The sequence below is a fragment of the Notolabrus celidotus genome, chromosome 12 (genome assembly GCF_009762535.1).
Source record: "Notolabrus celidotus isolate fNotCel1 chromosome 12, fNotCel1.pri, whole genome shotgun sequence".
In the NCBI taxonomy this organism is placed as follows: Eukaryota; Metazoa; Chordata; class Actinopteri; order Labriformes; family Labridae; genus Notolabrus; species Notolabrus celidotus.
The window spans coordinates 26,289,732-26,316,814 of record NC_048283.1 but is presented as its reverse complement, the minus strand read 5'-3'; the positions used below and the strand labels follow the sequence as shown (position 1 = coordinate 26,316,814).

The 27,083-nt window shown below is 40.8% G+C and overlaps 1 protein-coding gene across 1 annotated transcript in view; it reads left to right on the top strand.

Moving 5' to 3' along the window:
- LOC117822768 (vacuolar protein sorting-associated protein 13B-like) overlaps positions 1–27,083 on the top strand; it is a 288,297-nt gene that overhangs the window by 153,046 nt on the left and 108,168 nt on the right. The window contains 3 exon segments of the mRNA XM_034697674.1: positions 17,864–18,067; positions 21,589–21,715; positions 25,861–26,004. Of these exon segments, the coding sequence (XP_034553565.1) occupies positions 17,864–18,067; positions 21,589–21,715; positions 25,861–26,004 (475 nt within the window).

Below are 27,083 nucleotides of genomic sequence, written 5' to 3'. Positions count from 1 at the left end.
GAGTTACTGAGAGTTACTTCATATAATACTGATTATGAATTAGATATTACTCTTGACTTGTGTCCTGCAGTTATTAGTTTCCCTCATGGTTTTTCAAATTTCCTATCAATCTTGGTGAGTAAATAAAATGCAGATGACAGAATGCTCTCCTTTTAAAACCTAAGATAAGCCTTTGTTATCAACTTTATCTCTCAGTCTCTTTAAAGTGCTATTTCTGTTGATTTGGAACCCCACTCTGATTTAGTAGGTAATAAATAATAACACACTTTCTCTCATCCTCTGCAGTAATATGCTGATGTGGTTGTAAAGAGAAGAGAGATCACTTTAGGCTTTAGGTTGTTACTGTCTGTAGTGTCACATGCAGGCAGATTGCATGAAGCACACTTGCCCAAAACTTCCCAGCTTCCTTCTAGAGTAAACAAGCTTCATCACTCGCTGTCTTTCATTTACGTGTTTGATGTTGTGCAGCAGAGATGGTGGTGATCAGTAACCATAGCTACAGATTTGAAGGGACTTTTCGGGGTATTTTTAGCCCGATAGTTCAACTCAACTCAACTTTATTTATATAGCACCTTTAAGCATGCAGCCCAAAGTGTTTCACTAAAGAACAGAGAGACAGAAAACAACAGAAATGGGTAAAATAATAAAAGCATTAACCATAAAAAGTACTTAAAACTAAAATCAATACAATAAAATTAATAAAATTAATTAGGTTTGAAAGCAAAATTAAAAATCATAAAGTTAAAAATATCAAATAAATACAAGAAATAAATAGATAAACAAGATAAATAAATGTTATTAAAATAATGTTTTTTATAATGCAGTCCAGCGCTAAAAATAAATCACAAATTCAAAGCCAGATTAAAAAGGTCTTAAATTTACTTTTCAAAACACCCAGAGAAAAAAGCTCAACCCAAAGTACTTAACTCAATCTTTGTTTCAGTAAAGGTTGTACAGACACTGGGATGTTTTCACTCTCTTCAAGGGAAACTGTGCCTATATTTATTTTGTAAACTTGTTACCAATGTTGTTATCATGTCAGATGATAAATAATGATCTTGTGGGCATGGGCAATAAACGGGAGTTTTTCTCAGACTTCGACCCCAGAAAGAAGTCAGACCAGCCATGCAATTTCATCCCATATTGGCCCCAAAGTGCTTTGCCTCTGGTAGTTAGAGGATTGGTGGCTCCATGGCTGTGGTGCCCACATCTGCTTATAGAGGATTGCCTCGCACAACCTTTTGCAACACGCTACCATGACGTAAACCACAAGCACATTAATGTAAAAAGTGAGGCGCACATGCACTCAGAAACACATGAGCTCATTATCTTACACCCATATGATCAAGGACACAATCACATACTGAGGATATGCCCACAGAGATACAGGAGGCACAGCCATCTTTACAAACGCACCCACATTCACTCACTCCCTTAACCTCCACACAGAAGCCAAGAGTCACCATGTCCCTTTCCACAGTGAAACCCAGGAATTATGTCTAACCACCCTCTGTGTTCACTCTCCCGTTCCCAACCATGCATTACCCTCACCAGCTTTCCTTTTCACATCTGCCACCCAACTGCAGCCGATCACACGTCTGATCCATATCATCAATAACCTTTACATAACAGACCATTACCAGGTGCTGTTATGTGCTTTATCTGTGTTGAGTTCTGCTGTTCTGCTACCCACACACACGCACACACACACATCAAGAGCAAGTGATAATGAGATAATGAGAATCTGCAGTTGTAAAAACCAATGGAGAAAGAAATATGCCTGAGTGCCATGGCCATTTGTTTTAATTCTGTTTAAAGCCCACCACTAATTACATCCGTTGCCATAATTGAATGACTGATCTGAGCAACCATGCTGTTATTGTCTACTGTACATGAAATTATTGCCTGACTATGTCTTCAACCCTGATTTACTATAATGCCACCCAGAGAAATGAGAGCGTGAGTGCTAAAATAGCAAGCATATGTAAACATCCTGACATTGCATACTGTGAAACTGTTCGACTATCGCTGGTTCTGACACAGATCAAGTTCTTACAGCTTCCCTTTCAGCCTCAGCATTGACATGGAGTCGTGTTTATCATTTAGAGTACACGGAGGTAAAATAAACCTGTTGACTGGAAGTCTCAGAGAGTTAAAATTGGCTACCTAGTTCTTTTGGTAGCAATTAAGATTGTTTCGTTTAGTCGTGTGATGTTGGATTTTGTTTCTCTGGGGGAGCAGATCCCCTGCAGTTTCTCCACGGTGCAGTAATTAGACAGACCTCAAGCCTTCCTCTATTCCTCTCTCTTTGTTTTCAGCTCCAATCTGCTCTCAACATGCACAGCTAAAGATATTATTCTATAAAATCACACTCTCTGTTTTCTTGTCTCCTCTCTGGATATCTGTGTTGAAAACTTCCTGTGTGCTCGCCTGAATGAAGAGCTCTTTCTTTTGTTTTGAAACACTTTGTGACACTTGTTCTTGGAAGGTGCTATAAAAATAAACAAACTTTACTTACTTGCCTTCAAGTGGCATGTCCAGATTTACGTCTCTTTTTAATGGCACTTAGATGTGGCCTAATTTCCTTCTTTTGCCCACTAAAGCAAAAATTAATCAATAAATGGTTTGGCCGCACGTCGGACGTGTATTTCATCTCCTCCTCTCTATTCTTCCCTGTAATCATGTCTGCATGATAAACAGCAACATGTATCAGCTGTAGAATAACGCGCTCTGAATCGCTATGGAAAAGTAAACAGAGATCGTAGCGGGACCGAAAGCAGGCGACCGACGAGACCACACTGCCCTCAAGCGTTTCGGCGGAGAATTGCTACACTTCACAGATACATTGACGCACAAGTATGTGGTGCTCATGTCCGTGTCAGCCCCTGCTGCGTAGGGGCGACGCAGAAGTATAAATCAGGCTTTAGGATTGTTGTGTTGCAGGCTGAACTAATAGAATTGCCTTGAATGACTCAGTTAATTTTAGTTCAGATTTGTGAAATACTAAACTGATAAAGGCAATTTAATCTCATGAAACCTTAAATAATGTCATTCATGCATTTAACAAACAGCCCTCTTATAAATGTTTTATAGGGATGCTGAGTAAAGCATGGAAACAAGTGATAGGTAGATGTGTTATGTAAGGTCTCAGCCGTGATCCCACAACTTTTTCCGTGGGAAAATAAATGTACGAGGATGAAGATGGGGTGTGTATTTTAGGTGAAATCAACAGCCAAACAAATGCACCCTACCCTCTCTGTCCTTCCTATTCCTAATCTTTGTACTCTCTCCGCCCTTGTTACCTCACTCTTTCCTGCTCCTCTCTCTCTCTCTCTCACTTTATTTTTAGTGTTTAATGTATCTGTCTTTTTGTGTTTTTTATTATTTCCCTTCGTGCCCCCTCTTACCCTTCTCCAATATCGTCATTTTGTCTCCATGTGTATTTGTTATTTCCTTCTCTCTCGCTTTTCCCTTCTGTTGCTCCAGTGTTGGTTAGACTGGTCCCGTCCCAGCATACTGTGGTCAGTGAGCAAGCCCCTTATTGCTGTTGAATGGCTGCCTGGCTAAGCCCACATATATGTCCTAATAAGTGGTTGTGATGGGGATCTCCCCTCCTCAGATAAACACAGCCTGCTGAAGCCAGGCCCCTGCCTGTTACTAATAAAATTCCCAAACAACACGTCATGCACACCCTACCCTTAGTAACATCCTTTCAGTGGCAGTCTGGGCTTCACTGATACGAGAGGTGTGCTGCTGCTACCTTGCAACAACTTATTTACCTGCTCAGAATTGTCTGACTTTAAAGAATGATAACTTTGTGAAGCTGCTAATTTCTGCTAACTTCTGTAGCAAAACTCAGGTTTTAGGGTTTTAAAGATAAAAAAACAACAACAACATGATTAGGCATGTAGATCACTGTGTCGTCTACATAACAACATCTTGGACACTAAACTCTTTCTTCCTGACAAATTACCGCAGTCTCTAGATAAGGGGTTCCCAAAGTGTGGGTCAGGATCCCCTGGGGGGTTGCGAGTTTTTAGTTATCATTTCTGCCTTTCTTTTTGCCAGATGACTCCTAAGTTTAGAATTAGTGAACAGTTATTTATGAAAAGCACCAGTAGCAGTAGACTAATCATGACGGCACAGGAAACACAGCCACATGCTCATGTAGGTAGGCACATTTTCTGCAGACCAGCTAAATGAAGCAACATTAAATTACTTTGCGGGACAGTGGGGGTCGCGAGTCTTGGAAGTTATATTTTGGGGGTTGCATGCTGAAAAGTTTGGGAACCCCTGCTCTAGATAGTCTAAAATACATGATGTGTAAATATGAAGTTGCTATCGTGGTAAATTCTTAATTTTGGGATCTGTCGTTACACTTTTCACCGTAATGCAGATTAAAAAATAAAGTTCTTATGTAATTATGTAGTTTCTAAATTCCAGCTTGGTGTTAGTGAAGATGAATAGATGAAACTAATATCATGAAACTAAGCGGGCCTGTCGTTTTGCACTCAGCTGGTGCCCCTCATTTTTGTTTCCCTCCTCATCTTTCTTTTCTTCATAAAACCCAGTGTTCCTAGTAAATGGTTCATTAGAAGCTTCAGTGTACACTTGCCTCATCACTCACTTTAGTGGGCTGCCAAGTGCCCCATTTCCTCGTTTGTTTACACCAGCAGAAAGTGCTGGGCTTTGCAGCGGCAGCGGCAGCAGAGGGAGAAGAGCAGCTCAGGCCACACACAATGACAACCAGGACCTGTGCTTATGCACACTGATTTATGAGTTGCTTTAAAGATTTCCCCAGCTGCTGAGCCAGTTTAATTATAAACTCCAGACATGGCAGTAATGCTAATATCTGTAAAATAAAGCGAATGATCTCATCATTTTTAAGCTACCAGCCTAAATAACGAGCAGTGCTAAGTGAAAGCTTTTGATGGACCAAGAACCATGAAGCCGTCTTTTATTGCAGAGTTGCAATTAGTAATGAGTTAAAACCTCAAAAATGTCTTTCTCCCAGCATTTCAACGAGGCTGTGAGCTTTCAGGGGAGTATTTTAAGAGAGCGAAAAATGGTGTCTGTGGTGATTACCCGGCCAGAAATGAGTCTTTGAATCAAAGATCGCTCAGACTATTTCTGTCTCTGCCAGGCTTTGAAAATAATCACAGGGTCTACTCTTCTTCTCTTTAGTTATTTCATTATTTTTTAATTTGTTGAAATGTTTTTTGATTGTTGTATCGATGTAGAACTGTGGAACAAACCAAACCATCAAAGTGAAACTCTTAAACCGAAAGGTCTTTCATATGTTTACTCACTGTTACCAGATTCCTTCTGTGCATTACCATTATTGACCACTGGGGGGCCAAAACTTCAACATTTACTGTCAGAGCTCCCGCTTTTGATGGAACATGATTGTCTTGGTGTGAGAGAACTTGCAAAATCATGTGTTCAGATGATAGACTATAAATAATGGACGTAGTATCCGGGACGTCACCCATCTGTTTCTGAAGCACTGTTTCTAGGTCAATTGTCGGCGGGAGCCAAATCGGAAATGTTGAACTGAACATAACTTCTGTCAAGCTAGTGTGACGTAAAGAGACAGGCTTTGGGCCTCCTAGCCAACAGCTACAGTGTCAATCAAGTCAGCTGTGCCTCTCATAATGGAAAACTCATAATATCTTCGAAAGGACTGCGTCATGAAAATATCCCCTCGTACAGTGTGTGACGATCAAGAAATGAGCTATCCAGACTACACTCGTTTCTTGTACCAGGCTGTAAACATGTTTATTTCTGCTGTAAAGATTGGCTTTTTTCATTTCTCCCGGCCGGACATCGCCGCTTGGTTCAGATATCATGACAAGCTTTTTCGGGGAGCAAAGGGGAAACCTGTCTGTTAAAACAACGTGAAGTGACCAAAAGTACAAAAGATTGCATCAGCAGTGACTGTGAAGATCGACTTCACTCCTGGTTTACTTTGTCTGGGCTGTGGAGGCTGAGGAAGAAGACATCCAATTAAGATGATAAGTAGTCCTTCCTTGGTCAACATCAAATAATTTAACTCCATTTGTTTTCATCCCTTCTCTAATCTCGTACAATTGATGTTAAGTAATGCACTCCCTCTCCTTCACAGAGAAAAGAGGATTGAGCGGCCGGCCAGGATAACCATTATTTTTTGTCAGTCTAGCAAATGAAACACCTGGTGCTTGTAAACGCTGAGGGCATATTTCATATCTTGTAACACTCGGGATTAATGCAACATGAAATTGTTTAAAAAATGGGGACAGCAACTGCCCGGAGTAAATCACACACCCCACTTAATTAAGGCTGGTCCCAGAATCTATCTTTCGCTTTATAGCTAAAGCAGAGAGCCGACACGTACGACGGGCTGGTGATGAAACAGCCCTCAGACAAGGTGTTGTAATTTGAACAGGAAGTTAAGACTCAGCCACTGAATACTTCTGTGGCTTTGAGGTTGACTCTCTCCCCTGTCAGCCTTTCTTTCTCCAGATGAAGTGATATTTGTCGTCCTTTTCTGTGGGAACCAGCGTGATAGATGGATTATTCTGCCTCCGTTATAATACAGCTTACATATCGTATGATGTGCAAGCTGATTTCCCGCAGGGCTGGAATTTGCCTTCACATGTAGAAGAGTGATGGTGATAGCTTTGTGAAAGTGGAGCTACAGTTTTGTGAGGAAACAAGATGAATGTCGGCAAGTTATATCTTCAACCTGTGGCGCAGAACACCAGACCGCTACGTCCGACAAAGCCAACCACGGAGTGTGAGGCTATTGGTCTTCATAAGGCTGTACTCCCTGAGGAGGCCTATCAACAGATTAGAATCCACCAACAAATACCTACAGTTTAAATTCATACACCAAATAAAGTAGCTGAATGTGTGTGCCGATACATATTTACATTTCATATTGAATATACTTTATCTGACTTTCTGTCCCTCTAATGCTACTTATCTGTCATTGGAGAGCTTTTGACCGCAGCTCTCCACTTTGTGTTTAGCCAGCAGTGTCTTGTGCTCCATATGAGTAGAGAGCTGTATACAGCATCCTCTGTGCTGTGTTGTGGTGTCTGCTGACTTCTGTGTACAGCCTGTGGTTCATTCCATAAATATCTGTGGCCTCTGTGATGTTATTCTCAGGCCCTCTGCAGTGTGAGAAGATTGCACCACAACACTTGTATTCCTCAGCCTGCAGTTAGAGGTTTAGGGAGATTAGGAAGAAGAAAACCCCAGCCTTGGCCCCGCTGCCACATTTTTAAGGCCATTTTATGCATATGATTTGATGTAGAATGCAGAGAAGTGGAAAAGAGGGAGAGAATGGGGTATTAGGACTCACCACAGGGGAATCAAACAACTATACCACAACTTAATTTGCCTCCCTTTTCTGGCACTAAGTTGAGGGGCTGCTGTAATGCCAGTGTCAGTCTGTTAGTTTTTGGGTTCATTGGTCCAACACTTTGGCCCAGCAGAAAATATCTCAATAACTTTAAGACAGATCTGTCACATTTTGTGCTGACATCTGCTACCAAGAAGACAAATGGTTACCATTTTGAGAATACCTCAATCTTCCCTGTTGAGGTCACAAAGGCTGTACATATAGTGTTTGCCAAAATATGGTAGCATGCAATTATTGCTCCTTTGCTCAAAATATAAACTATGCATGCAAAAAACCCTGAAATCTTTAAGCTGAAGTTTCCCAAACTAAGAAACCTTTTTAGTTTGTTGGAGAACTTGAGCTTGAATGAACGATCATCCGTTGACTGGCTGACAATTTATTTATAAATTGAGACTTCTCAACTAATGCATGAATAAATATAAATGAAATGACACTGCAGTTTTCCCAAGAGAGGCCTACAATAACTGTCTGTTTCTCTAGCTCCACCTGCAGGGGAGAACATCACTCATTTGTACACTACCAGTCAAAAGTTTGGACACACCTTCTTATTCAATGTTTTTTATTTATTTTAATTATTTTCATCATTGTAGATTAATACTGAAGACATCAAAACAATGAAATAATCTGGGTTTGCCATAATCTGGATTACAACAGTAGTCAAATAGGGCTATCCATTGTGTACTAACCCTACCTCTGAACAACACAACTGATGGTCTCAAACACATTAAGAAGGCAAGTCATTCTACAAATTAACTCTTGACAAGGCTCATGTTAATTAGAAACCATTCCAGGAGACCACTTCATGAAGCAGACTGAGAGAATACCAAGAGTGTGCAAAGCTGTGATGAAGGGAAAAGGGGGCTACTTTACAGAATCTAAAATATAAAACATATTCTGATTTGTTTAACACTTTTTTGTTCATTAAATAATTCCATATGTGTTCTTTCATAGTTTTGATGTCTTTAATAATTAAAATAAATACAAACCCTTGAATGAGAAGGTGTTTCCAAACTTTTGACTGGTAGTGTATATTTGCTTTCAATTTTGGCCAAAAAACCCCACAGTTCTGATTCTCAACTTCTGCACCTTCTTCCCCCCCTGATTATCTCACTCAGCATTGCTGCCAAAGTTTGGGAGTTCCACATTCCTTGCTCGGTGGCAGCCAAGGTGACAGGCCTTAATTCAGAGCTTCCCGGAAACCACTCGTGTTTTGTCATTCTGCTGTCACTCAGGTCGAGACGCGTGCTGACAGAGGCAGCAGGGATCATCCCTCAGCTGTCCAGCACTCATGAAAGGGCCTGATCCAGAGGTTGACCACCTGGTCGGACGGCTTCATGTTCAATCAATGTGCCTGTGTGTGTGTGTGTGTGTGTCTGTTAGTGTGACTTCTTCATCCTGGAGCAGGATATAAGGGTTCTAAGAATACACTCATACCAGCCAACCTTGGAAGCCTTGTGCTCTATTGTAGCATGAGATACACACATTCTACCAGTGTTACCCTGACAGAGTCTGGTCTGTGTGTGTGTGAGTGTGTGTGAGTGCATGTGCTCTGTGTTTTAGTTTCCTCTCTCCCTGCTCATGACATGTTGATATTCTGGCATCCTGAAATGTCATTGTACTGTCATGTCGACTCTGACTGGCCGGTCCCACTTCAGTAGCTGAGGCCAGGTGGACTGTCAAAGGATAGTCAGTGTTTCTATTTGGAAACTACAAATGGAAAGTGATGTTTTATGGGTTAGTTATGGGCTTTACATTCTGTTAATATCTCATGATATGCATAGAACCTCTGGGCTGCTGTATCACTTGTGAGACGGTGCGAGCGACATTTGCGGCAGCCTTTCGATACTTTGTCTTTGTCATCTTAATCTTTGCCCCATCAATGCAAGCTAATCCATATCCTAGTCTTATTTTTTTTTGTTTAATAGTAAATTGTGTGTGTGTGTGTGTGTGTGTGTGTGTGTGTGTGTGTGTGTGTGTGTGTGTGTGTGTGTGTGTGTGTGTGTATATATGTGTGTGTGTGTGTGTGTGTGTGTGTTGTGTGTGTGAGTGTATATGTGTGTGTGTGGTCAGCAGTTTCTCTGCCAACATGCATTTATCAGTAAGCTACACAGTAGCCTATCAGACCAAAGCAGAAGCAATTTGAGGATGGAGTACAAGTACAAAAGAGAGAAAGAAGTTAACCTCAAGTAAGAAGGAATGTGCAGATGCCTTCAAACGTCCATGTGTGAAGCCACAAGCTCTTTTGTGGCTCTGGGAAGCCAATGTGAAATCAGTGGCATAATTGCCTAATGCTTGTGTAATAAGAGACACATTACAACCCCAGGAGGCCCAACCAGACTTAAAAGAACCATAAGCTTGCACCAAAGTGGGCTAAGAACTGTTTTCTTCCTACCAGTCTGTACCACTCTTTTTTACTCGGTCCTGCTAAATGCCAAAGAGCTAATTTTATGAATGCAGGATGATCAACTCTAACATATGTGTTTAATTAGCTCCTCTCCACCCACACGTCTGGTTCACTGCCATATTTATACTTTCATGCCCGTCCTTCTGAACACAAGAATCATTCCTCTGGGATTATTATGAATGAATTTTGTTTTGTTGTTTGAGACTATCTTAAATCATAATTGTAGTTTTGCTCCCCACAACGTATTTAGGATGTTAGATACACAACTGGCTGTGAGATATGTTCATTGTGAGATAGAAACTTTGCATTGTGTGTGTGTGTGTGTGTGTGTGTGTGTGTGTGTGTGTGTGTGTGTGTGTGTGTGTGTGTGTGTGTGTGTGTGTGTGTGTGTGTGTGTGTGTGTGTGTGTGTGTGTGTGTTAGGGCGTTTCATGTTACATTAGCTGAAGGTTTATGAGAACAACAAACATAAATGTGAAGCAATCATGCAGATTTTTTTTTTACACCCACATGGACAAGTGTCAAGAAAACAGGCGGAACATCACTTTTGTTTTATTTTATTACATCCTGTTATCCCTCTTTCCTTACTTGCTTCTGCCCTTTCTTCATTTCATACTTGCACTCATTTTTACATTCTTTCTTCCTTCCACCATTCCTGCTTCCTGTCTTTGCTTTTTATTTTCTTTCCTTCATAACTTCCTCTCCCGTTCTCTCACTTTTACCCTCATTTTTATTCTCACTCTTTTCCTTGTGTCCTACCTATTCCATTTAGTACCAATCTTCTATTCTTCCTCCCTCTCTGCCTCCATAATAAACGGGGTCATTGGTATAATAAGGTGATTCCAGCTCTTCTCTCCCCCTGTGAGACTCCCTTAGTTAGAACGGTGAAGAGAAGAAAATGGTGCATATAGAAATGTCACTTTGTATAAATACACCAGCGGTTTGGATAAATGCAAGATCCGCTTCAGAATTATAAACACCAGCTCTGCAGAGGAGGAAGAATTAGCTGGAGTAGGAAGCATGTGTGCTCCAGATTATTGTAATTACTCTATTCTGTTTCTCCTTGCTGATATAGAGAGCTGGTGTAGTCTCTGTGGTCTCGGGCCGTACCAGGGATCCAAACTCTCTTCTAGCTGTTTGTGTTAGTCTGTATGTTTGTTTGTGCTTTAACGCTTCTGAGCTTTGCTATGAAAATTTGCTCTTTACATTGTGAGTCTTCCTCCAGAGAGAAGTGTCATTTTCCTTTAAAGGTAGCTCAGAGGAAATCATCTGTTGTACTCAAACGTAGTGAAACTGTCTGTGCGCTAGGACAAGCCAGATCTTGAGTTACTCCTGTCATGTTCCCAACTGCAGCCACTTATGAATAATCTACTCCATGCATGTGTTTTGTGATTAATTAAAGATAGGACCGTTAAATTAAAACAGTGGTTTGATGACGTCACTGCGAAATTGCGTGGTGGGGACACAAATCTGGTCTCAATCTGAAGTCTGAGGAAGTCAGTGAGGCATTCTCCTCACACCTCATCTTCAGAAAGCCACTGCTGAAGCTCTGCCTGACGTGTTTGGCATCAAACATATCAAATCTTTTCTTTGAGGAAGAAGTTTCCCCAATACCAGTGTTATTAATTCTCATTGTTTGTGTGAGAGTAAAACAGAGACACAAAGATGACTCTTATAACCATTTTCAACTGTAGCTACCACTGTCTTTTCACAAATGACAATTCTCTGTGACTTTTCAGTATTTCATCGCAGAACTACCTGATGTAGAGGATTCCAGTGATATATTTCTACCTTTAAAAGCCAGTAACTTATTCAAAGCTTGATCTGAAAAGGTAACTGGACTTCTTGAAGATGTTTCACCTCTCCTTCGAAAGACTTCTTCTGTTCTGACCAGACTGGGGAAGAGTTGTTAGCCAGGAACTAGGCCAACTAGCACACCAACGACTGTTGGAGGCTTACGGCCAAATTCCACCTGATCTGTGTCCGGTCCGTCACGGCACCAGATCTGATAAGTCTCTGCTCTAGTCAGTGTTTTATCTTCCACTGGATCCGCTCCGTTGCGTTCCGGCTCCATCTCTGATCCAGCAGGTCAGAGCCCCCCAGATCATATACGCAAGACTCTGCCTGATGCCAGAGCACGACGTATCAATCTCAACAGAGCAGATAGAGCGGGACAGGAAGTCAGGCACCAAAACAAAATTAAAACATCCGGTTCATTTTCAGAATAAAACACTCTGTGTTATCACCAGATAGTATTTCACCTAACTACAACAACAAACCGTCATGATGAGGGGAGTCAGGCCTGGAGTCAACAGGTCAGAGATTTTCAGAGGACCATAAAGACAACATGGATGAGGAGAGGAGGAGGACAGTCGCTCTCAGGTTCACTCTCAAACTTGTAGTTTGAATGTGTTCATGTATGAATCGGTGTACACTAATGGATTGTACCAAGCATTGCAGTTACATATGGGATGCTAAAAAGATAATTAGGTTTATTTCTATAGTCGCTGATGTGTGTGTGCAAAATACACAACAGCCAAAGCCAAATCAAATATATGCTGTTTACTTGTGTTGTCTTTTTTTCCAACATGGAGCTTTAATGTTAGATTCAGACTTCAAATTAGTTCACGATGAGCCAATAAATTACATCAGCCACACTGACATCTTCAACAGGACATCATGGTGAGCACATGTTAGCCAGTGTTAGACTGTGTTTATTACAGCGAAACTGCACGGGAGATCAAGAAGTCCTTTAATTCAAATACTGTATGTTGAAAGTGCTGCATTTAGGTTTACATCGTGTCGAGCTGAGAGTCTTCTTCAGTATGACTTCATCTACATTCCTCACAGAGCACTGCTGCAGTGAGGGCGGTATGAGCTTGAGATGCTGGTATTATATACAGAGCTAATAGTTTCCCTCTAAGATCTTGTGTGAATATGATATAATGAGTTGTGTGTGAGTGTCTTTAAAGTGCAATCAGCCTAATGAATAACAGGCTTCTGTTGGGGGCAGGAGTGGGGATGAGTAATGATGGGCTACAGAAGAAAACATCATCAAGTTTGTGTGATGGGAATTTGTCAGCTCAAAGCAGCAAATTATGTTTAATATATTTAATGCTGAAAACAAAAGTAAAGAAATGGGAATTGCTGAGAATAACCACAGTGACATATCCATTCACGAGTAATCATCTTTAACTTGGTATAAAGATCCCTGAGTGACTTGTTTTTTATTTTGCTGAGTCGCCATCTTCCACAACATTATTTTCCCATCTCACCCCGAGGGCTGCTCAGTGTTCTAGTTCAGAGCCTTAATTACTATAATTGGTAGATGCAAATTAACTGCAATTGGACTTGACTGGGGTCATAAATCCATAGAGCAGGAGGGCTGGCAATTCAGAGTGGACCACCATATGCAAGGGTGCTTAACTTACTAAGTAATTGCAAGTTTCATGAATCATAATGTTTATGAATTTCCCTTCGTCACACACACAGACCCCTTAGGGTTTTAGCTTGTAGCCACTGGGAGTCATAGAAAGCACACTGAGGAGAGACTCTGCAGCTTCGGCCTTTTCAAAATACCTAGATATGATTGTGGAGTTTCTGGAGGCTGGTTTTGTTGAGCTTATACAATTTGGATCCTTTGGGGTAGAACATAAAAGCTGCACTGAGCACTTTCTTTTTGAAACTGTAAGGATGAGATGTACTGTTCTTTGAACTTAAGATATGACTCTAACAATGTGGTAGAGACCTTACCAATTATGAAACGACACACTGAGAAATCCACCATTAGTGTTCCACAAAGTGAACACTTAATTTCAAATATACAGTAGTCGGGGTCTGTTTTTTTACGCACTTAACGACTTGGCCAAATTAAGCCTGATATCACATGCAAATTTAAACTCTATAAACCTGCAAGCAGAGCAGAAGTAGAGGGCCCCTTCACTCTTAACACATGCACACATGCATACAAACATTCACATAGACTCTTGCCTCTGCTGAATGTGTAAGCAGACATGAATTTCATGTGATTGTTGGGAAAGTGGAGTGAAAAAGAGGTCGGGGTTTGTGAGCTCAAGTTGCTGGTTTCAGAGTGACGAGATCCAGAAGCCAGCAGAGCTTGGTATTACACCGGTGCTTCCTGCCCCACTGGCCAGGGGCAGAGAATAGAGATGGGGGGAATGGATGGAATTTTAGAGAGGAAGGTGGGAGGTCATTTAAATCCATGGGCCATGGTACACCCTGCCCCACAGGATCCCCTCTGAAAGAGGCTGTAACACAGCCCATTGCCTCTGCACTGCTACCATCGGGCCCTGAGCCTCAACCAGACCCCACTGTGGTTTTTTTTTACATCCTTGAACCATGCTTGGCCTTCAAAACGTTAGCATGGTAATCAGGCTCTCTAAATAGAACTCCTTTGCTCATTTTCAGCAGGCCCCTTTTTATTTACCCTTTGGTTTGGTTCAGTGTGCTTCTGTGCCTTATATATTCTTTAAGTGTATTTCCATTTCTTCTTAGACTTCATCCTCTCATCTCATGCAACCTCTACATTTTCTGTTGGATGTTATTGCAAAATTGTGTGCAGCAGCAGACTTGTTGCACCTAATGCTTTCATGGGCTGTGGCACTGTGGATCTGCATGAGTTCATTTGGTATGAATCAGTGTTGGATGTGCATTAGCCAATGTGTGTTATCTTGTGTGTTATGCATGTTCCTTCTTTAATCCTAATGCTTCTTTAAATCACTTTGCAAAATCAGCTACATGCTACCTCCAAGCCATCCTACTCCTCTTTCAATAATGCAAAACAATTGCATAGACTCAAAAGAACCCTAAACAGAGAATTCATTGAACGTATGTAATGTCCCTTTGTCCTTTTATCTTCTTTTTCTCAATCATGAAGGTAGCACTGTATCGCTCTCTCAAAGTCCTGTGTTTTAGTCCTTATGTTAGGGCTTGTGTTGGATAGAGGCTGTTACTTGAAGTCATCATGATGTGGGATTGAGCCCTCATGTTTCAGTTATGATGAGAAAGCGGCTCTCTTCCCCCATCTGCAAAAGCCTGTCATTTCTGACATGTTATTTTAATGTCTTTCACATTGTCCACATGGCAGTGGCAGGCAGATGTCAGATGATGACATGTGAGACTGCGCAGAAGGGTGCGTTCCACCTGCCTTGCTTTGTATGTTTTTAGTTCTTCACTGTGTATGGTGGGCAGAGTGGGTGCTGTGCTTTCCCAAGGCACTCTCTGATTCCTCTTGGCCAAGCAGTGTGGTCTTCACATGACCAATCAAATATGTCAAACCGCCTCTGTTTTCTCCCCACATGTACAACAAGGAAATCTGGCTTCAATTATTATTGCACCCAAGGGGAACTTCCAAAATTCCTCCTCTCCTCATTTGTCAGAAATGAAGGTCTCTTGTTTCCTGCGATTGGCTGAAATTTGTCTTTTGATATTAAATCACACTAGTTTCCACTGGCTGCAGGACCAAGACAAATGTTTATCATATTTATTTATGTCATTGGAGATGACCCTGCAGCTCAGCAATGCAGAGACTTGGCTGCAAGCTTCCATGTAATGCTGATTGTGAGTAAGAGAGTCTCCTAAATAAGCTGAAGTTAAGAGATAATTTGGAAAGTGCATGAGGCAACTGTGGTTTGTTTAATGTGAAAAATACAGTTTGGGGTTGGGGAGGGTGATGGAGGTAGTGTTACCATAGTCCTAATGAATCTAGACTGACACATCCCACCCAAATCTTACAGGGCTCTTTGTTTGATTTATGTTATACTCTGTTGATAAATGTGGTTCCAAATGTTGATTAAGGATCTTTTTTCACTTATTTGTATGTCAACAAATCCAACTAAATCCAGTTATACACCTCTGATCTCCCATTTCCATTGCATTTGTACTTGTTGCTTATTGTCATAACATCACGCTCTAGTCGAGGCCTTCCCAGTGTAGCTAAGGGCGGGAAAGCTATATGAAAATTACCATTGACATTGCCGAAAACAAATAAAACTACTCATGCCGCTGCCACATCTGCAGCCATTTTAAGCCCTTATTCATACCATTTAAGCTCTCATTGGAATGTACCAGCACAAATAAACATATCATAACGAAGTGAAAGCCCTGATGTCATGTGCAGATGGTGAATTTTGATTATTCCTTCTCCTTGTGAATTTGTCAGGATATTGTCTCCCAAAGTCAGAAGAGATGACATCATGCTCTCTTGGCTCCGATGGGACTAAGTTTGCTCACTTTGCTTTTACAATTTAAGAACAGAGGCAGCTCTACCAAGTCCTGACAAATCTCTTCATCTTTCTACCATTTTACGGTTTGTGTTTACCAAACAGGTCATGTATTTTTACAGACAGAAGTACAAACAGAGGCAGAGTTAGGGTTTCAAGTTTGAGACTTGAACTCGAGTTGTGACTTTTATTTATTTATTTCTTCATTCAAAAGGACCATGCATATTAATTAACACTTCTGTAAATATGCCAGAATTAGCCAAAAGGCCAGTTTACATCTGCAATCCCTTGCCAGATGTTAAAAAGGCTCCCTAAAAAGATCAAGATTAAACAAAAAAAAGTAATAAAGTAACATAAAATGAAAATAAGAAGGGAGAGGAGAAACCAAAAAACAAAAACAAAAAAAGAAAAGAAAAAAAGAAAAGTACAAATAGCACCATACGATTAAAATGACTAAAAGCTACATAAGGAGATGCCATGACAGTCTTTGGACATACAATACACGGAGTAAGACGATCAGGAAGCAGCAACAAGGAAATGTTCAGGAAGACACATCCAGACACAATAGGACAACATTTAACAGTGCTGTACACATTTGCATCAGACAGCGACTATCAGTCATTAAACTAGCAGTATACAGTTCAAATGAAGCAACGTATAGACTGAGCAACAGATGCACACAACAAATAGACAACACAAGCAAACAACTTGAAACTAGACATGGACTTGTGCACAATCTTTTTATTTTCTAAGCTTGGCTCATTAGCATTACGCTGGATGCCATTCCCCTCTGTGATGTGTAACCCTTTGTTGTGCAAGCAGTCACTGTCCACAGATGACACCATGGCGAGTAGCGTCCATCACCTACTACTGTTGCGGAAGTGTTCCCCACATATAGACTGTACCTGTGTGCCAAAGTATAACTGTGTTGAATAAGTGAACAATCTCCCCTCGCTGCATACCCATGTGTTATGTTGTGAATAGTCTGTAGTGCAGAGGTTCCCAAAGTATGGGTCGCGAAACACAAATGGTCGTGAGATGTCTTCCAGAATGTGGTTTTTTTTTTTTTTTTTAAAGTTATCTAAAAATACTACATTTTACCCATTGTAGTTAAAATTATCGACAAAAATAGTAGCTAAACTTGAAATAAAAACTTGAAAATAGAAAATGTAATGAGCTTTCTTTTGGACAGATGAGATCAACATCTGTTAGATACAAACCTACTCATCATGCTGATTTAACAGTGTGCTGGTTGCTGCAGTTTTGGACCGTCTTTGACAAACCTCATCAACACGCAGTTCACTTAGTGTGACATTGAGTGAAACATGACAAAATGCAAGTTGTGTTATTTGGGTGTCTTTATACAATTTTGACTTGTTCCCATCTCTGTTGGAGAGCAACAGTCTTCAGACTACTGTGCAATACAACCAAGAAGGAAAGTAATGATTGCACATCAGAAGACATAAAATAGAAATCATGAAAGCAAAAGTTTCACATGAGCCCTGCTGGACTCATTTATCTCAGGCCTGGATGTATAAGTATTGCAACTTTGCTTTAGTCATAAAGCACCCTGCAAACTCAGACTGCTAAACCCCTCAGGTCCGGAGTGAAGACAGAAGTCAGTTTAGGGGTTTCTGCTAGGGCATGCTTTATCTACTCCTTGAGACAATGAAGTACAGCCCCACTTAATGTGAACCCCTACACCAACAACAACACCATCACCACAATCAGTAGGAGTGAAACACCTGCTTTCTGAACGTGACTCTTGATTTCTGAAGTGACTCAACTATTTCTCTCTTCCTCTTCCCTCTAGACGAGCTATGAATCTGGGTATCTTACGTGACCCAGGTTCAGAAGTGGAGGACCGTCAGTATCAGGTCGACCTACAGTCCATCAACATTGGAACTACTCACTGGGAGCAGCTAAAGCCAGAGAAGGAGGGAAACAAAGGAGGTGTGTCAGCTGAGAGTGAGAGGAGCTCCCAGAACCCGGCGCTGGAGTGGAACATGGCCAGCAGGTCTGAGGAAAATTATGGTCTTGCATGCAAAGACTGAGGGTTTATGAATCACATGATCACATGATCAGTTTATTAATCATACAGCATACAAAACGCTACATATAGTCAAACTAAGATGGTAATGTTGTCATTTTTGATGCATTTTTAAGACAAACCTATGTGCATCCTCTGTGCACGAGTAACCATTCAAACAACAGAGTGAAGTTGCATCCTGTACTGTCCCTATATATGCTGTTATCAGACTCCTCAGTTTATCATCTAGAACATTTGTTTTAATTATTATGAACTGTTCTCAACACAAACACTTTGTTGACAAACTGGTCCGCTCAAAACAATTTAGAGAGATGATAGTTTACACCCCTAATAGGTGCTCTGTGTGTGTGAACTGCTTTAAACGTCCCAGAATGTATCTGATCAGTCTTGATGTGGGAGCAGCTTGTAGTTATTGAGCTAGCTCCCTATCATAGAGCCTCTCTGAGCACAGTCATAATTACAAACCCTGTTATGTTTTATAGACTCAGGAGCTAAAACAAGCCCAGTGTAACGGACTGCTGGGCCACATATCCATTTTTTTCTGGAGAGTGAGAAAAGCCCAAAAATCACAGAATCACAGCCTGATTTCCACGGAGTATGCTCAGATTAATAAAGCTTAGAGTGAGGCTAGCTGAGACACATAAACCTTCAGTAACAGACTCACACAGAATACTCATCATGAGCATGTGTTTTTTCACTGAAAGGCACACACATCGACACAGACAGAGATAGAGAGAGAGTTTGAGACTGTTACATGTCATTCCCCTCTCTTCACTCATTTCCTGTTACCCCCCTCTGTACATTTTCCAATTGACCCTGTAAAACCCAAATCTAGAAACTAAAGGGTGCTTTATTTCCCCACTTTCCAGATGTTGTCAGTGAGTACTTCTTTGTGTCTTAAAAATGCATTGATAAGTCCACTTCAGAAGCATCTTTATCTTCATTGCATCAGTGTTTTCTAATCCCAGGTTAGCATCTCTCTTGACATTATGGATGACATCAATCACATCTTTCAAGCTGTACGGAATACCCCTTTTTGATGGTGGCTATCTGCAATGGAAGAATTAGAAAGTAATAAGTACCATACTACATGAACAGGTTTAAGTACAAAATATAAAGAATTGTGAATGAAACACAAACCTGTTCCTGCAGCACACTGAGTGTATGATGCATGAGTCAGCTTGACTTTTGCATGGTACACAAACACATTCTGAAGTTTGATATCAAGCAACAAGTATGCAACATTATCAGGCTGACACACTAATGGCTGCAGAGTTCAGGCTTCCTCTTCAGCAGCTAACACATGGTGTACAGTATCTTCATAAGGTAAACATATTCTTTTAATCCTGAAGTACCAAGTCCCACTTATAAAGCAGTAGCTCCCTGTGTTCGTGGGCAAAGGCTCACAGGTTACAGTATATGCATGCACCCCCAAGTAACGGGATCTCTCCTGTCCCACACCTACCATGGAAATATCTCAAATCTTTCTTTGTTCCTCCTCTCTGACTTCAGATCATAAAGGTGTCCTCTTGTGTCCACAGTCAACAGCATATCATGGTCCTCAGTTTAGTGTATTTTGTCTCTCTCAAAGCCTGCAGACCTGAACAGCTGATCAGTGCGCTGCATGCAGTGAAGCACATTTGTATTGTGTCTGCAAATTGTGCTGTAACAAAGTAGCTTTCTGATTGCATACACATGATTGTTTGGGTTTTACTTTCTTAAATTAAATAAATGAGCTAAATCACATGGTAAAATTCACACCACTGTACAGCCTAGCTTTAGTGCTGTTAAGTGCAGTTATTTGAAGTTTGTGAGGGGAAACTGAGACTGAATGTGCTCATTCTGATTCATTGTACTCTAAATTTGTCTCACTTTCGATGAAAACACGAGCCTAATTATCTGACCGGGCAATGAGGTGAGACTCTGGGCTCACACGTTAGGGTTAAGAAGTGTTAAATGCCTTTCGAGTGGACTCAACTTTCTTTGGACATATTATTGCTCCAGGCTTGGCTTCCTGTCCTCGACTACAGCATGACCTTACAGAGAACTCGACAGTCTCTGATTTACTCACAGGATCACTGAAAGTGACTTTTCTCTAAGACAGTGTTTCAGTGATCAATCATGTGATAATCCAAAGGTATTATCTGCATTACTCAGTCGAGTAAGTGAGTCATTTTCTGTATGCTTGTGCTGAGAAAGTTGAAGATGGCTTCAAAACAATGACTCAGTGTAGCTGTGGTTGCCTCCTCCTCCAGAGAGCACCACTGGAGACAGTGTTTGATTGTGGACTTTGTTTTCCTGCTGTGTGCTGGAGAGTGTGCACCATCATCAGCCACACATCATAACTGAATCACCTCCTGCAATACACCACCTCAGTAGTCATGCAGACACAGACTACATCCAAGTTTCTACCTTAATACCCCCCCAAACATCTAATCCAGCATATGGACACCAGAGCAGGATATTTGCTCGTCACTTTGTGTATGCAGATGATGTTTCATGAAGTTGTAAACTCTCCCCAGCTTCCCTCCAGGTAGTGGATTAATCGACTTACCTCTTTCCACTGAGTAGCTTTGTATGAAAACAGAGCCAATCTTTCCATCTACTGTGCTTTGTACCCCACACACACACACCCACCCACACACACACACACTCAGTTCTCCAGCCCTGGTCAGAGGAGCCGTATTACTGCTGGTAAACCGAGCCTCAGGCCTCCGTACTGGTGAATGATAGCACCTGTCCCCAGCAACGAGACACTCATTGTTTCAATCCCTGTCTGAGGGGAGATTAGCCAACACCAATTGGCCTCACAGATCATTTCACCTCCAAATTAGGCCTCCTTAAACTCTCTAAGCAGAGAAATGTGTCAGAAAATAATCCCTTAAGGGCACTGGTAATGCACATTTGTGTAGCAGCAGTGAATATGATATTGGTTCTAGCTAAGCACTGTTCTCTAGGCCACCAAGAAACCAGGCCTTTATAATCCCGGCCAACTGTAAATATTGGAAGCTGTACCATTTGATTGTTTTAATAGCAGCAGATGTGGCAATTTACACCACCTTGTAAAGCCCACTTGTATATTTGTTTTAGCGATAACAAATGTTCCCACAAATATGACTTGATTGTGGGAATGAACATTAGTGAACTTGAGAGAGTTGATGTGAGAGGTTTCTATTTTAACCTGTGTATACGATTATGGTGTGTCCGCAATTGAGACTTGTCAAATAAAGTTTCAGTCTGTCTGCATAACCTTATTAAAGATCCTTCTCGAATGTCATTGAGAAAGAAAACTCAAAAAGCTTCTCATAGGAATATTACACAAGTCTGGAATGTGAGAGACAATTTAGGGGTCTCTTTGTTTTAGTTCAGCTGTAAATCATGCTGGTTTGAAAAAAGAACACACAAATTCAGCAGAGTTTTTGACTGTGTTATTTTGAATGTGTTACATTTTCTGAGATTTATCTTATTGTACACATTTCTCTGCTCAGTATCAGACGGCACCAGGAGCGAAGAGCCATCCTGACACCGATCCTGACGGACTTCTCTGTGCGGGTTACTGCTGCCCCAGCCATCATCTTCAGCAAGAACCTGTCTCTCGACTGCCTGCAACCAGAGGTCTGTATGGATTCAACAGCTTTTTTTTATGCATCCAATACAAGTTCTTCTCAGTTTTTATATCACATAATGAATAATAAATACAACAGTAAAAAGCCAAAAAAAAATTACTGTTTATGTTTTACAATCAAAATCTGTTAACTGAAAGTGAATGAGCACAGGTTCCTATAGGGAGTTACTAAAACAAGGATTTTATTTGAACTTAATTTAAAGGCTGACTAATTTTCTTTATGTACTTTTCCTTCAATATTTTTTTAATTAATTTTTGAACATTTAACATTTAACATCCTACAGACATAAACCACCTAAAACATTTTAGAAATAATGATAAATGATTAAAAAAATAATAATAAAAAAACTCAGTTAGAGGAAATAAAAGGGGAAGTAAATTACAACTTAATAACAAGAATAAATAACAAAATTATTTGATTTATTTATTTATGTTATTTACATTTTACCTCATTGAGATTAAGAATCTCTTTCCAAGAGTTTCCTGGCCAAGATCAGCAGCAGCACATTCCAGCAAAGTTACAGAGAAAAAACACACAATTCTAAAACATGACAACATATCATGGATCACACAACAAAAAGTCATCAGTCAAAGCATCTACAAGCTGATGCAATAAAAGAGTTCTCCTTTTTGTCACAGTTCACAAGGCTTTGCTGAGTGATTGGTTAGAGATCCATGTTGTCAAAAATATGTCCCCTTCATTCTTTAAGTTATAAGTCCACTGCTCCAGTCTTAAAGTAAAGTAGTAAGTACTTTTTAAGCCTGTCACTCCTACCTGAGGCGCCTGTTGACCTCACGGTTAAAGAGTGCGCCCCATGTACAGAGGCTACATACAGAGTCACAGCAGTCACTGGTTCGACGCCCGGCCACGACCCCTATGCTGCATGTCATCCCCCGCTCTCTGCTCCCCACGTTTCCTGTCTCTCCTCAACTGTCCAATCTAATAAAGACAAAAATGCCCCAAAAAATAACTTTAAAAAAAAAGTGTGCTTCCTCTCAAACTAACACTTTCCCCCCTTTTGACCTTGACCTTTCATATCCAGTATTACAATTACTACAATATTTTTTAACATAAGCATTGACATTAATGTCAGTCAAGTTATTATTAATTAATACATTTAAGAATAAATGTCTTTACTCTTTTTTTTTTTCTTTTTTTTCTTTGAATGTTTTTGCTTGCTGCAGTGACTTATTAGGAGTCCCCGAGTCAGTCCTCGGTGTAACGGAGGCTTTTGACCCCCAGAGTTCAAATCTTTCTGCTTGTGCAGCTGATGTTTTCTGGAAGGACTTCTTTCTTCATTGATGCTTCATCTGCCCACGCTAATGTGCCCCTTGACGATGGCTAACAGCTAATCCATAGTTTGCACTCACAAAAAAAAACACACACACACACACACACACACACACACACACACACACACACACACACACACACACACACACACACACACGTGACTTAGACATCCTCAGATATGGTTCTTATAATAACCTTTGTTTATAGAGCACTTTTCAAAATTGTGGTTACAAAGTGCTTTACATGGGCAGCAAAATAAAACAAACAGGTCATAAATTCACACAACACAAGATTAAGAAATTAAAAGTATTTTAAAAGACATAAAATCCCTTTAAAAGAACTGTAAAGGAATACAATTATTTTTAGATATACACTACCAGTCAAAAGTTTGGAGACACCTTCTCATTCAATGGTTTTTATTTATTTTAATTATTTGAAACACCATAGATTAACACCAAAGACATCAAAACTATGAAATAATCTGGTTTTGCCATAATCTGGATTACAGCAGTAGTCAAATAGGACTATCCATTGCGTACTAACCCTACCTCTGAACAACACAACTGATGGTCTGAAACACATTAAGAAGGCAAGTCATTCTACAAATGAACTCTTGACAAGGCTCATGTTAATTAGAAACCATTCCGGGAGACCACTTCATGAAGCAGACTGAGAGAATACCAAGTGTGCAAAGCTGTCATGAAGGAAAAAGGGAGCTACAGTGGGGCAAGAAAGTATTTAGTCAGCCACTGATTTTGCAAGTTCTCCCACTTAGAAAGATGAGAGGTCTGTAATTTTCATCAGAGGTACACTTCAACCATGAGAGACTAATTGAGAAAAAAAAAACAGGAAATCACATTGTAGAATTTTTAAAGAATTTATTTGTAAATTATGGTGGAAAATAAGTATTTGGTCAATAACAAAAGTTCAGCTCAATACTTTATAACATAACCTTTGTTGGCAATGACAGAGGTCAAACATTTCCTGTAAGTCTTCACCAGGTTTGCACACACTGTAGCTGGTATTTTGGCCCATTCCTCCATGCAGATCTAGAGCAGTGATGTTTTGGGGCTGTCGCTGGGCAACACGGACTTTCAACTCCCTCCACAAATTTTCTATGGGGTTGAGGTCTGGAGACTGGCTCGGCCACTCCAGGACCTTGAAATGCTTTTTACGGAGCCACTCCTTCGTTGCCCGAGCGGTGTGTTTGGGATCATTGTCATGCTGGAAGACCCAGCCACATTCCATCTCCAATGCTCTCACTGATGGAAGGAGGTTTTGGCTTAAAATCTCACGATACATGGCCCCGTTCATTCTTCCCTTAACACGGATCAGTCGTCCTGTACCCTTTGTAGAAAAACAGCCCCAAAGCATGAGGTTTCCACCCCCATGCTTCACAGTAGGTATGGTGTTCTTTGGATTCAACTCAGCATTCTTCTTCCTCCAAACACGACAAGTTGAGTTTTTACCAAAAAAGTTCTATTTGGTTTCATCTGACCACATAATATTCTCCTAATCCTCTTCTGAATCATCCATATGCTGGACATGTACTGGCTTAAGCAGGGGGACACGCCTGGCGCTGCAGGATTTGAGTCCCTCTCGGCGTAGTGTGTTACTGATGGTAGCCTTTGTTACTTTGGTCCCAGCTCTCTGCAGGTCATTCATCAGGTCCCTCCGTGTAGTTCTGGGATTGTTGCTCACCGTTCTCATGATCATTTTGACCCCACGGGATGAGATCTTGCGTGGGGCCCCAGATCGAGGGAGATTATCAATGGTCTTGCATGTCTTCCATTTTCTTACAATTGCTCACACAGTTGATTTATTCACACCAACCTGCTTGCCTATTGTAGATTCACTCTTCCCAGCCTGGTGCAGGTCCACAATTTTCTTCCTGGTGTCCTTCAACAGCTCTTTGGACTTGGCCATGTTTGAGTTTGGAGTCTGACTGTTTGAGGCTGTGGACAGGTGTCTTTTATACAGATAACGAGTTCAAACAGGTGCCATTAATACAGGTAACGAGTGGAGGACAGAAGAGGTTCTTAAAGAAGAAGTTACAGGTCTGTGAGAGCCAGAAATCTTGCTTGTTTGTGGGTGACCAAATACTTATTTTCCACCATAATTTACAAATAAATTCTTTAAAAACCCTTCAATGTGATTTCCTGGATTTTCTTTTCTCAATTAGTCTTTCATAGTTGAAGTGTACCTCTGATGAAAATTACAGACCTCTCTCATCTTTCTAAGTGGGAGAACTTGCAAAATCAGTGGCTGACTAAATACTTTTTTGCCCCACTGTACTTTACAGAATCTAAAATATAAAACATATTTTGCTTTGTTTAACACTTTTTGTTCATTAAATAATTCCATATATGTTATTTCATAGTTTGATGTCTTTGGTATTAACCCACAGTATTTCAAATTATTAAAATACATACAAACCCTCGAATGAGAAGATGTTTCCAAACGTTTTACTGGTAGTGTATATTACATAGTATGGCGAATAAAGCGTAAGCTGTCATTTAATGTTTGGTAGACAGTATAGGCCTAAATATGTAATACTTACACAAAGGTGGCCTAATATGGTTTGGTGCAGTTTCTGTAGTTCTGCCTGTGATAGTGAGTGATGTCATGATGCTCTGGGCTGAGGCATGAACTGCTCACTGTGGTTGAGCAACTGGAGATGGTAAAAGGGTTACAAGGTACAACTCAGCTGAATGAAACATATATAAGACATGCAAGAGGAGTATTGATGAAAGATGAAAAGGCATGACATCTGTCATGCTCACTGCACCCATCACCCTCTTCTCACTCACCCTATATACCATCAACTGTGTCTCTAAATAGGAGGTGGTGGTCTGTGGACACTCTCTGGAGGTGAATGTGACCAGCAGTCTGGATTTCTACCTCAGCATTGCCCAGGTTCAGCTCCTCCAGCAGCTGTTCAGAGACAACATGGTGGGGATGGACGCTCCAGAGAAGAGTGCAGAGGTATGAACTTTAATCAGTGATCTGTTCCTTAACATGCGTTTTAACACCCCCTCGTATATAAACTTAGACACAGTGTCTATGTGGAATGATGATTGTTTCTTAAGCTTGAAGAGCCCTGGTTCCATCATCTAATCCGTCCATAAATTCACCACGTCTTCCCACGTATCTGTGTTTTGTCATACCAAGGAATGAATTGTTTTGTACTCAGGGGAACACACACACACACGTATTGGCTCATAAGTCACCTCTGATGCTGCTGAAGTCTAATGTCTTATTAATCTCCATGAAATACCTCTTACATCTTATTACAAAACAGCATGTGGCTGTGTGAGTTTGAAAAAACATCTATCATGAGGGTTTTCCTGATTCAGTGCCCCTGAATATTGCCAAAGACTATTCTGGGTGTATCCAACACACTCAAATATTTACTCACTAAGAGCATCTCTCTAATGTAACCGAGTGTAAATGTAAAGTTTACTGTGCCGTGCTCAGCTGGAGCACTCAGAACCCTTCCTATTGTTTATAGGACGGGGAGCTCCCAGGCGCCATTTGCCCTGTCTGACCACTTAATAAAGCTTTTTAATGGAACACAATATAAAAATATTTACCAGCTGTTGTGGAGTCACAGAGGAGGGAGCAGGATGAGGGAGATGAGAGTCCAGGGAAGGGAATGTACCTTCCCTTGTGTTTCAGTGCTACTTGCACAAATAGGAATCAGCTGATCAATCAAAACCACAAGTCTTACCCTTCAAAGCAGCTTCCACTCATGGAGGATAAGGCTTTCTTTAACCTTGTAGGATTCAGGTCAGCCACCTTGGTGATATAAGATACAATCTGTGACACAGCTTCGCTGGTAGCGAGGAATTAACTCTCATCCTTGTACAATATGCATCATCATATCTCTAAAAGTTCTCTCTCTGGACCAGGATTATGTTTGTGTGGGGTGTTTTAAGCAATGATTTAAAACTCTCAATGTTCTGTGCACTCCTGATATTCAGAGGTAGACTGTTCCACAGTGTGGGAGCAGCCACCACAAAGAGCAAAGGCTCTGTCACCTCTAGTTCTCAGCCTGGATCTTG